The 12,714-nt window shown below is 37.9% G+C and overlaps 3 protein-coding genes across 3 annotated transcripts; 2 read left to right on the top strand and 1 right to left on the bottom strand.

The window, feature by feature from the left end:
- The first annotated feature begins 605 nt into the window (after positions 1 to 605).
- Positions 606 to 6,749, top strand: LOC109237852 (guanine deaminase). Its single transcript, XM_019404243.1, has 5 exons — positions 606 to 859; positions 1,594 to 1,653; positions 2,191 to 2,381; positions 6,108 to 6,212; positions 6,327 to 6,749. The coding sequence occupies exons 1-5, from the start codon at positions 844 to 846 to the stop codon at positions 6,513 to 6,515; spliced, it is 561 nt and encodes a 186-aa protein (XP_019259788.1). The 5' UTR covers positions 606 to 843; the 3' UTR covers positions 6,516 to 6,749.
- A 1,121-nt stretch (positions 6,750 to 7,870) lies between these two features.
- Positions 7,871 to 9,568, bottom strand: LOC109237851 (probable transcription factor At3g04930). The gene has a single exon (XM_019404242.1). The coding sequence runs from the start codon at positions 9,397 to 9,399 to the stop codon at positions 8,167 to 8,169; it is 1,233 nt and encodes a 410-aa protein (XP_019259787.1). The 5' UTR covers positions 9,400 to 9,568; the 3' UTR covers positions 7,871 to 8,166.
- A 1,679-nt stretch (positions 9,569 to 11,247) lies between these two features.
- On the top strand, positions 11,248 to 12,210 carry LOC109237850 (rubredoxin). The gene has a single exon (XM_019404241.1). The coding sequence runs from the start codon at positions 11,413 to 11,415 to the stop codon at positions 12,016 to 12,018; it is 606 nt and encodes a 201-aa protein (XP_019259786.1). The 5' UTR covers positions 11,248 to 11,412; the 3' UTR covers positions 12,019 to 12,210.
- The last annotated feature ends 504 nt before the right edge of the window (positions 12,211 to 12,714 follow it).

The following is a 12,714-nucleotide window of genomic DNA, read 5'->3' as shown; positions in this document are numbered from 1 at the left end:
TTCTCTGAGAGGAAGTACTTCTCTGCGACGTTGAATCTCCCCTGAGAGGATAGAGTCGAGCAAACGAGAAGAAAGAGAATTTGTGCAATTTGTGCCTGAACCCTATTTTTCATCGACTGAAATGTCTTATGAGGGAGACTAATTAACGGTGGGGCGGGTTATTATAAGGGTGGGCGGGTTTCTAATAGAGACGAGTCAAAAATGCCTAGTTGGCAAGTTATTTTGGGGGTCCCGGTTGCCACGTAGGAATATCTGTTAGGTTTAGGTACAAATTTATATACTTTAGTAACGGCAGGTATTATTTTGGACGGAAAATAGAACAGATATTAACGTGATTAATTTTCAATAGTAAAAATACAATTTTGATCTTTTTCCCGAAAAACAATAACCAAAAGATAACAGTAGAGTTCAAGAGAGACAACCAAGAAGAAAAAGAGCATCTTCCCCACGTAATTTTCTATTCTTTTTGGAAATGTCCAGAAAAAATTAGGTCGCATCCACCGCTTTTTAGTTGTACATAGAACCCAGTCACGGTATCCTATTTTGTCTTTCTATGTTTTCCACCCCTTTTAACCTTTGCTTTATCCTCAGCCAATCACTAGGTCTCTTTCTCTCTCTCTAAATCTCTCTTTTTTTCTCAAGTACGCAGTGAGTCATATTATATGTGAAAAAAAATACGTGGTTCATTTTTGACTTTGCTACTTTCCACGTTTATTTCCTATCTCTATATCTATATATATCTCTCCCTCTTCCCTTCCCCCAAACTAACTCAATCTTTTCTTTTCCATCAGTAACCCATTTTGCCCAAATTGCTTTTCTTTGCATCTAAGGTTTGATTTCATCATGGAAGAAGCAAATGGTAAGTGATATGTACATCTTTCTGGGAATTTTCTTGACTTGAGAATTCAGTCTGATCATGGGTTTTTTTCCTTTTTTTGGTTTAATCTTTGATTATATGGGACTCGTTGTATTTTCCCATTGCATGTTTTCTTCAGTTTTGGGGCTAAATTTTGGATCTTTATTCAGTTTTTGTTAGTGGGGTTTGGTTATTTCTTTCATTGGATTGTATCTGGGCAATGGGCATGATCTGGTCTTTGGGTTTGTGGGTTGACTGAATAAAACTTCATTGTTTTGTAGTTAGGACCAGTTGACTTTCGATCCATGCCTGTTGTTTTGATTGTGACTTGACAAATTTACAGAATTCTTACTGTTTTGACTTCCTAAATTAAAAATAATTATGATCATGGGATCATGGTATATGTACTTTGAACTTGTTTTGCTACCATGTCCTGCTGTTTCCTACTTTGATCCAGCAATGGTGTATGTGTGTTGCATTATAGCTCTATGGCAGCATGATCAGTTTCTTGATCACGAATCGGAGTACTAAATAAGATCCTGGCAGCCACCCTTTTTATTTATTCAATTGCTTTTCTGTGCTTGTTGTATATGTCTTTCTGTATCTAAAGGTGGAAAAGTTGTAGAGCCCCATCTTGCTGCAGTCTTACTTTGGTGCTGAATGTTTTCAATTTTCAGCTTTACAAATTTGTTCATCAAGTTGTATAGCTTTTCTTACTTCCTTTCGTCATTGATCAGTTGTTGAAACGAAGGATGGAACTATTTCAGTAGCGTCTGCATTTGCTGGTCATCAAGAAGGTAATCTGAAATTCTTCTATTCCTATTAGTCTTTGCTCTCAGTTTCTTACACATTTTACTAACATAAAACTTATAAAAATTGTTTGTCTATTGTTCCTTCATTAGATACATACAGTGAAATGACCACGATTCAAAGTTTAATACTATATGTTCTTTCAAAAAGTCTCTTCCATCCTCTCTGCCTTTCTGCATCTTAAATACTATCTGCACACTGTAAAATGTTTTACTTGCATTTTATCTTTGTATATTGACTTATAATCAGATGGACATACATGTAACTAGATGGCCCTTTGAATTTACTTGATTTGGTTTCTTGCTTATGTATTGTACTGCCCTTGATGATTACCTTTCGAAGTCTTGTTGTAGCTAGTGATCCAGTTATAGTAGGAAGAATGTGAATGATCTAATTTGTGCCTGTCTTTTGGGAAAAAAAGTGTATCAGTAATGTTTAATTGAGTAAATGTTAAACTCTTCAAAAAAGAAAAAGAAAAAGAATGAACATTAAATTTCTCTTTGTCCTCCGGAAATTTTCACCAGCTGTGCAGGATAGAGACCACAAATTCTTGACACAAGCAGTCGAAGAAGCTTACAAGGGTGTAGAATGTGGACATGGAGGCCCTTTTGGTGCTGTCGTTGTTCGCAATGATGAAGTAGTTGTTAGCTGCCACAACATGGTTTTGCAGTATACTGACCCTACAGCTCATGCAGAAGTTACGGCAGTAAGAGAGGTTAGTGTTCCAACTCCATCATATGTTCTGCGCTATACAGTTCTTGCCAATCCGTGTGAATTCAAAGGATGATCCTTTTGCAATAATATGCTGGAGGTGACATGTTGTTGGTCCAGACTACTGTCATTTTTCTTTTTGGGTTGTGTTCCCACTCCATTCTTCATGTCTAATTGTCTGGTGACTCTGTTTGCTGAAGCTTTCTCTAGTTCCTAGTTCTAGCCGAACTAGTTTATGAGGTAGTCTGGCTTTATACCGTGATTGCCTCTTTTCTGGAACAATATGGACTTGTAATCCTTGGGCATGTAGGATAAGTTGGCTGCTCGTGCCAATGCTTATCGATCTATTGTGTAATACTGGTACAGAAGTACTATATGCTCTTTCATTATTCCCAACATCTTTTATTCCTCATCTTATATTGATTAATTCTCTAAAGTGAAGAATCCATTTAAAAGATGTGTGTTCTAGCTGTCACTTCTTCTTCCATTAAGGAATTCTGTTTAGGATGGTTATGCTGCTGGTATAGCTAGCTTTCCTATTACTGCAACAAAATATTATCTCTTCATCCCAGATCTGGATAACCCGATTTATCTGTATTTAGAAGAAGTGGAGTCCAACAATGAAGATAAAGTTAACATTAGTATGGTGAAAACTTCAAAGACCATGTTGATAAGGCAGACACAATGTTGGGATATTCTAAAATAGAATGCCTGACAGTTAAGTTGGGACAAAGGGATTATATTGTCCCACGCATCATTTCTATAATGCATGTCCACATTTTGCATTTCCTCAAGTGTTTATTGCTTTTTCTGTCCCTTCTTGATGAGGTAATAGAGTCCTTTTTTTCTTTTTAGATAAGTAGAACCGTTTTTTCTCGAGGTCTTGTAATTCTTTATATTGAACTTTTCCTTGTGTAGTGATCTTGAACTAAAAGTGACGGCATCTACACCCCTTTTGTCAATTCAATCTTCTTCATTTTCGTTGGTACAATTCTTGAATGCTCTGTGAGGTGCATTTAGCTACTAGCACTGCAACAAAATATAGCTTGGGATTTAAAGGAATTTAAACTCCAAGCTGAATCTCTTCCATTAAAGAATTTAGCTTGGGATGGATATGCAGCTGGTATAGCTTGCGTTCCCAGCACATTACAAAATATTTCTCTTGGTTTCGAGCCGGTGGAATCAGCTATTCACTTGCATCATGCAGGCTGCCTACATCACACACCTTGGGGTGCGGCCCTTCCCCTCAGACCCTGCGTGAATGCGGGATGATTCGTGCACTGGGTTGCACTTTTTTTTTATTGGTTTGGACACAATTTTATTCTGTTCAAGTAGAAGTTGAGTGCAAAAGTAAAGACAAAATTAACGTTTTGAAGAATTTGGGTCTTATGATGGTACACTTTTTATTGTACAATACTGGAGGAAGTGTTGAAGAGGATATGGAGGAAGCATCAAGGGCCCTTTTAAGAAAGCAGAACTACTTTTTGGGTTAAACCAATAGATAAATATAAAATGCAGAACGGTTAAGACAGAGGGATCATATTGTATGTCCATCTCCTTGATGAATGCTTATTTCTTGTGTTCTTATGATTATTCATATTGAACTTTTCCTTGATGTGCAGTGCTCTTGAACTCAAAAATGACAGCATCAACACCCTCTTTGTCAAGTCATTCTTCTTCATTTTCCTTGGTATAATCCTTCTTTTTATTTTTGAGAAAGGTAGCCTTGTATAAATCATCGCACCAAAAACTGTTGGTAGCCATATTTACAGGCTCAAAAAGAGCAAAAATCATCCTTATTCTTCTCACAAGGATTCCTTTTACAAGGATTCTATGAGGTCTAGTATAGACCCTGCTTCATTTACATAGTTTCATTACACCAGAAATGAAATAACAATATACAATTCATTTTTGTCCTCTTGATTGAGTTGCACCTATAGTTTCATTACCCCAGAAATGAAATAACAATATACAATTCATTGTTGTCCTCTTGATTGAGTTGCATCTATTTCCAAACCATCTTGCATTTCTTTCCTCCAGAAAATTCACCATATGCAAGCTGGGATTATGCTCCACCGATCCTTTTGTCTAACATTGTCCTTGGTACAATCCTCTTAATGATCTATAAGGTGCATTGTGGGGCTAAATTCTAGCTGGTACTGCTTTATTATCCCTTTTAAAAACTGAGACTTTATGTCTTGACTTTGGTTTAGAAAGATAGATTCTTTTCAACTTAGAACTGATTATCTTGTAGTTTCTACTGCATATGTTGGACTATTATTAGAAAATATGAGAATTCCAAAAAAGAAGAAGCAATAGACCAAGTTCTACTTATATAGTTGGAGAAATGATCAATGCACAGTGGGGATATATATTTGAACTGGATGTTGGTTCAGAGAAACCACACCTTAACCCTTGGTAGAAAGGCCCACGGACCTTGTAATGCTACTTCGGCGAAGTACATTACTGGAGGTCAAAAATTGCAACTGAAAGAGCAATTGCTTCATCAATAACTGTTGTTAGGCTTTAAGTTTTGCAGGTTACGGCTGCATAGCCATCCAAATATCCATTTGAGATTGCTGGGACCCCTTGCCTCCTCAAAGTGTGACACTTAACACATGCACACTAGGATGTTGCAAGGGGGAGCAGCAATATCGTAGCATGATGTGGCCAAAGTGTATGGCTACTTTGGATTTCCCAGCTATCAAAGATATTAAGAAATTCAATCAATCAACTACCTATCAATACCAAAAAAAGTTGGGGTCGACTATATTAAAAAATCATTCTGCTCTATCGGGCATAAGAATGAATTCATTGCCACGAGGATTCATCATAATTGGACTATCTCTATGCTGTCAACTTACCGAACCCTTCTCAGTTATCCAGACTTTCTTTTTCTATTTTTGGGTTGGAGGGTGGTGAGTGTACCCATAGTGAGGATTCCCCATCTTACTATTCACCATCCTATTATAGCACGTCAAGCATAGTAGGATGTGGAGGGATTGAGCGATGTCAACACTTTGTGGCTTTACAGCTGGCAAAGATCATGGCCACCAATTATTCTGCGCTGCTGTTTCTTAGGTTGGATATGCAGGTTTAAAATGGCAGCTCGTGAAAAAGGGTAGTTGGTAGAGAAAATGAATACAATTCCAGTGATAGGATTACTATAAACCCCAAATTTCACTGGTGGTGGCCTTTGGTGCGAGTGCTAAAGTTATTTGCTTTAGCTTCTGTTGTATTTGGTTGCTCTCCAGCCAAAAATGTTTACAATGTGTTTTCACAATCCAATGTTATGGAGTTGACATGTCTTTTGAGTTCCTTTATGAATTGTTGGTGTTCAGTTAGAACTGATCATATGTCAACTGACATCTCCATTTAGTGAGCAGTGGGATGATGTGAAGAAGTTTCAGCTTATATGTTTGGAGATTCATAGTTTGAAAAATAAGATGCATTTTGATGCATCAGATCTCTCTGATGAATTAACAAGAAATTAATGAGGTTAAAATTAAGATAGTTGACTAGTTATGAGATACCTGTCTGAACTATGAAGCAGCTTTGTGATGTCATGGTCTATATGAAAATGGATTACTAGACAAATAAGGGATGGTCAAGCGTCACTTGTCATGTGATACATACATAATTCTCCTTTGTTTTGCTGTTTTATGGAACTACAAATTTCTGTCAAGTATTTTTCTCGCATCTGATCTCATCACTTTTGACAAATCTTCAGGCATGTAAAAAGCTCAATCGATTTGAGCTCTCAGATTGTGAGATATATGCTTCTTGTGAACCCTGTCCGATGTGCTTTGGTGCTATCCATCTATCACGTATCAAGGTGTGTATGCTTGTGCCTTTTGACTCTTTTCCATTTTATTATTCTTTTGAACTGAACAGGCTCCTCCTTTTCATTATCACAATGCTGATGCTTCTACCTGTGTCCTTTGCACAGAGGTTGGTATATGGAGCCAAAGCTGAAGCTGCAATTGCTATTGGATTTGACGATTTCATTGCGGATGCCCTTAGAGGCACTGGATTTTATCAGAAGGCTCAGTTAGAGATCAAGAAAGCTGATGGTAAGGGGGCCCTTATAGCTGAACAAGTATTCGAGAAGACCAAAGAAAAATTTACCATCTATTGAGAGAAGACGTAAATTGTAAGGGAAGAAAACTACAGTCATCTGATTTCATTACTGATCCTGATGTTGATAAACTAATTATGCTTTCTCTGAATAATATTTCTAAGACACTCATTTTCTCAAATTGTATGTATCTGTTGAACTTAACATGTGGATACCAGTCAGCTCGACAAGCCTCTTTCTTTTTCCCTTTTCTTTTGGTTAATAACAATTCTTGAGGGCTGATTCTTCGATGGATGTGGGGGTCTTGGTGTCGACTGGTGTAACTAGATTTCTGTGCTGGTGCTATCTCATTAAACTGAATTAGTCTTGATATGATGGAGTTCACATGGGCAGAGGCTCTTCTGGGTAGTGTAAAGCCTATAACGATTTAAGTACTAATTTTGAAGTGGGAACAGAGATGACAACCAATAATACAATGATTCCACTCCATAATTGTTCAAGCATCGGGAATAAATGTTTAAATCAGTGTTGTCAAAAGCAAAAAGTTCTAAAAAGTGCTCTAGTTCAATTGGGACTTTAAGCGCAATTTAAGTGTGGGCTTTTTAGTTATAAAAAAAGGCGCAATGCAAGAAAAAAATAACAATATGTATGTAGTTTAAGATAAACTAACAAATTCATTCATACTTTTTGCCTTCACAACTAATACACCTATTTGTAGATTATATTTGTAGTCTAGCTTTGCTCCATTCAATATAGAACTCGTGGACAATAAGGGGCATGTTTTGGTGCCTTGCCTACACTGAAGCGCAACTTAAGTGAGGCGAAGCGTCCTCCTTGAGCTTTTCTGAGCTTCAAGGATTAAACGCGCCTTAAATAAGCCTTTGACAACACGCAATACTGATTTAAATATGTTCCTTCAAACCATAAATAACTATTTACACCAAACCAATAATGCATGCTTTGTATTTATGAACATAAAAACTTCACTTAACTATGATTACTTAATAATGCGCGCCTTAAATTCACTGGATCACTTAACATGGTATGTTGATATGATTTTATGTCAACACTAAGTGAATGAATTTTTACCCATCTCATTTATCTTGGAGCGGTCCAATTGGAAATTCGCCATAACTAATGCTTTACTCAAAAGAACATTCACTTATTGGTGTCTTGAATGGCCGCAAGATAGTTTTCCGTAGGAGATTCATCATAGCGTAGATGTAACACGCACTACTTGTATTTTAATTGCAGTCTTTCTTTGAGATTCTTGTTGGAATAACGAGCTTCGTCTGCTCCAGAGTAACATTATGGCAATCATGGCAATAAATTCTGCAGAATTGAATCGGCTACTAGCTACACTGGTCCCTCGTCACAGCTGAACTTAAAAGTTCTCAAACGAAGACATCAAGAACTGACATTAACTGAACAATAGGCTTCTATCAATTCATTTCTATATACAAAATAGACAGCATCTATTGTTGCAACAGTCTTCAAACAAACAGAGCATATAACAGGGCTGTAAACAATTAGAACTCATTATTCAACAACCCCAAAAAAGTTCAAATACCTAATGAGCGGCTTCACAGTGTATCCAATGCTACAACTATCAGCCATTATATCATCAACAATCTGATAAAACTATCAAAGCTAGAATTATTTGAGAAATGTATACATAAAAAGCAACCTTTTTTATTATTGTCATCAACAACTAACTTCCCATTGATCTCAGCTCCTCCAATTGTGCTTTGATCTGATCTTGAACCAGCTCTAATCTCTTGGAATACACTTCCAACTCTAACATCTGTTGCTTCCTCCATTTCTCGTCCCCCATCATTTCCATGCTCATTGCACCTCCCCCGAACCCTAATGGGATCGGACTGATCCCCATTCCTCCAAATCCAAACCCTCTGCTAGACCCATTCAAATTCGCCACACTGTTCAACAACTCCTTGAAAATTGGTGATACACAATTCCTCACTGTTTCCTCAATCAAGCTAGGTATCGAAGCAGCCACTGCGGCTGTGGCTGTGGCTGTGGCTGTGGCTGCAACCTCAGCCACGGGCGCGGCTGCCAATGGCACAGTGGTGCTGCCCCCACCGGATGGCTGATAAGGCTGTTGCTCAACTTTAACTGCTTCTGTAGATGCAGCTGGAGATCGCTTTCGTGATCTCGGAGTTTTAATGTCAATTCCGTTAGGGTTAGAGTTAAGGTTAAACTTAGGGCTATGATCAATGAGATCATTTGCATAAGGGTTAGGGTTAACGTGAGCATCGTCATCATCCAATCCACCGTCTTCCGGCGGGGCATAGAGAACGACAGCGCCAGAAACGCCGTTGGCGCCTCCGCGGACAGCGGAGCCTACATTAGTCCAGATCTTGCGAGAGATCTCGAAAGTGGCGTGATCGTGAGCGCTCTTGAAGACGAACTCCTTACCCGATCCCATCTTGCTCATCACAGTCCTGTACTTCTTCTTCAACCGCCGGAGCTTCTCGACCAGCTGGTTTTTGTTGAAATCCAGCTGGAATTTGCTCTTGATCTGGTCGTAAAACGCCGTTGTGTCATAATGGTGCTGCGGCGTCGACGAATTGTTCAAGCCGCGCTGAGTCGTGTAGTCGAGGAACCCTTGTAACAGCTCAATCTCGTCCTCGTCAGTCCACAGACGTTGAAACAGCTTCCGTTGAGAGTCGTCGAAAGTCGCCGACGGCTTCTTCTCTGGCAGAATAACGGGAATAGTGAAATCATCGAGACGACGTCTTTTAAGATCGGGGTAAAGGGCAAGAGAATCACTGGTGGAGACGCCAACGCCGGAGACGGCTATGGTAACCTCGCCGGCGAGGGAAGGGGAGGAAGTGGAGTCGTCATCACCATCAACGTCGACGTCATCGTCGAGGTTGTCGTCGTTGTAGACTGGTTGATGCTGGTGGTGATCTAGAGAAGCCATGGGGGAGTGAGGGTTGAGGGGGGTGGGGTTGGGGGGTTCAGTGAGCTAAGGTTAAAAACAAGTGGTAAAGAAGGGTGCGGTGCGGCAGTGGTTAGGCTGAAAGTAAAGGGAGTCACGAGCAGGGGTAGGGGGGAAATGTAGGGGGTTTGGTAATTTTGAGGTTGTTTCGTCTACGACTCGGATTGGGGTTGAAATGGTTGACTAGATCGGAGTGATGTGGTGCACACGTCTGCGCCTTTAGTAAATTTTTCCTCACAAATAGAGGTGTTCGTGGTTCGGTTTGGATCGGTTTTTTTCTAAAAAGAAATCAAATCAAGTAAGTCATTTTTTCAAATATTAGAACCAAATCAATTAAGTTGGTTTTTTTTCGATTCGGTCGGTTTTTCGGTTTTTTCGGTTATTTGTCGGTTTTTTCTTAAATATAAGACATACACTACCAAACACATATTCCGGAGACCACATTTTCAACGTAACACTATCAAGTCAATTGCCCTTTGAGAAATCTATTATTTACCAAGATATATTGATGATAATTGAATCAAATAGTGATGAATAATTTAAGGACTCAATTAAAAATATATTATTTTTAACACGAAATGGATTCTTACATTTAACAAAAGAAAACTACCAATCAAACTAGAATGTAAAGGTAAAGCACTATACTAAAAGTGCAAACTATTAACATTTACCATTAAATTTTTGAAACTTTGTATAAAAATATACATATATATATATAGGTGTAATAATGAATTTGAAATTGCTACTCCTATAATCGGTTTGGTTCGGTTGTTTTTCGGGTTTTTTTTGATTAAAACCAAAACCAAACCAAATTTGATAGGTTTTGAAAATTCAAAACCAAAACCAAAACCAAACAAAACCAAAAAGTATCGATTTTTTTGATCGGTTTGGTTTGGTTTTCGGTTTGGTTCGATTTTTCAGGTTTTTATGAACACCCCTACTCACAAATAGCTTTACAAAGTACAAATACTCCCAAAAATTAGGTACATGGGGCTTAATTTTATCCAAAAAACTTTTATAATACTCTAAAACTCAAAAATCTCAATATGAAACCACATTTCCACTTATAAATACGAAGAAAATTGAGTTTTCACCTTATATTTTCTTTATTTACATGTAAAATTATACGACAATATAAGCAAATTTTAGAAATTTGGCGGGGCCAGCTTGATCAGAAACAAATCTATTTTTTTAAATTATAACCTTCTTTTTTTATATTATCATATGTGGTCACTAGAAGCTAATATAACATAGTTAAAGTTCTGAGTACGATCACAGCTAAGTAGACACGTATACAAACTCAAAAACTTTCTTTGAAATGAAAGTACTAGATAGAACCAATGAGTTATGATATAAATTTTAAACATTGAATATGACCAGCATATGAGATTAGCCAAATACCCTTTTAAAATCGAACCATTACTAAATTGTATTAGTGAATCTCTAAAATAAGTATACTTAGTTCACAAGCTAATAATAATTGTTACAAGTGATATAACTTAAATTCGGCCTACTAACCAGGGTTGTAATGGAGGAGTAAGTAATCCTTCATCCTTAACCAGAGATCTCGGATTTCAACTCCGTATATGGAGTCGCTTTTGTTAGGCAGCGCTTTATCTTCAATGTGGAACTTCTCGATCCGGATTTTATCCGGGGCCAATGCGAGTATCAGATGCTGAGTGAGAAATCAAAAAAAAAAAAAAAATTTAATCCGGCCTTATTTTATCTTGGATACATGTTAAAAATGGGAAGAAATCAAAAAGAAAATATAAGTTGAGAAAATAAAGAAAATATTTAGAATCAGTTTATATTTATACCTTATCCAATTCCCAAAATTTGAAAGGGCATATGCTCTTTCATGGATCCCTGTTGGTTCCTCTATATCCACATGTTCCTCCCCACACAGCAAACAACAAGACTACTGATTCACTGAAACCTTTACCAAAACATAACCATTGATTCATCCCAATATAGAACTCAAGAAGAAAAGAAGAAATGGCTTCAGCAACCACAAGAGCTTCCTTCACATTCACACCTAATTCACTCACGCAACCATCCTCTCCAAAACCCAAACCCCACCTCACATTCCCACCTCTTCACCTCAAATCTCACTCACTTTCCTCCTTTTACAGAAACCCAATTAAAATCCAATCACTCAGCTCACTTCCAAAGTCCATTGATGTCTCCAAAGAAGACAAGCCCATCTCAGAACAACCCACTTCAGAACCCGAGCAGCGGGAGGAGGAGGAAGGGGAGAAATTTGACAAGAGGAGGCTTGAGGAGAAGTTTGCTGTGTTGAATACTGGGATTTATGAGTGTAGGTCATGTGGGTTCAAGTATAATGAGGCTGCTGGGGATCCTTCTTATCCCATTCCTCCAGGTTTGCCGTTTGATCAGCTGCCGGCGGACTGGAGGTGTCCGACTTGCGGTGCTGCGAAGAGTTTCTTTGATAACAAGAGTGTGGAGATTGCTGGGTTTGCTCAGAATCAGCAGTATGGGTTAGGTGGTAATACTCTTACCTCTGGTCAAAAGGCATTGCTTATATATGGTGGACTGTTGTTGGGCTTTGTGTTCTTCTTGTCTGGTTATTTTCTTCAATAAGTTAATATGAGAAAATTTTGAAGTTAGTATATGTGTGTGTGTATTTATACATGTATAAGAATTGTACATCGTTTAGAATGGAATTTTTCATTTTAACATCGGAGAGGAATCTTTGATAACAGTCAAGTAGAGCTGTAGAGGTGTAAGTCAGTCCGGTCGAGTTCATAATTTACTTATTCTAGCTTGGCATAATTTCTAAACAAGCTAAGGGTTAGTTCAATGGTGTTTTTTCATAATATGAATCAAGCTCAAGCAAGGTTTAATCCAGTGGATCATGAGTACTGACTATAACATGTTACATGCCCATTTATACAAGAGTGACTCGTGTATCGCTTTCTCGAGTATGATTTCTCTTGCTCGTGTTGATCAAGGATGCTGAAGCAAACTTAGGTATTTGAACAATGGAGCATTAATAGGTAAAATGTGTCTCGAATGTGCTAATCCAATGCACCGTCTCTTTTTAAACAACATTCTTAATTTATAGTGAGCAATGAAAACTATTCTTTCTCCTTTTGTTTGCTATTTATCATTGATTTCTGTTGTTGTATCGTCACTTTTGGATTTCACAATATTTTCTTTGGCAATTAGCGATCTTGTTATGTTGACTGTTAGATGGTGCATTATCCCTTGATAATTTATCATAATGCACATTGACACATAATTTGTGATCAAAGGTATAGTATTGCGTCTTACTTA

The sequence above is a fragment of the Nicotiana attenuata genome, unplaced genomic scaffold (genome assembly GCF_001879085.1).
Source record: "Nicotiana attenuata strain UT unplaced genomic scaffold, NIATTr2, whole genome shotgun sequence".
Classification (NCBI taxonomy): domain Eukaryota; kingdom Viridiplantae; phylum Streptophyta; class Magnoliopsida; order Solanales; family Solanaceae; genus Nicotiana; species Nicotiana attenuata.
Note: the sequence above shows the minus strand (reverse complement) of the source record. Positions and strands in the feature narration are given on the sequence as shown.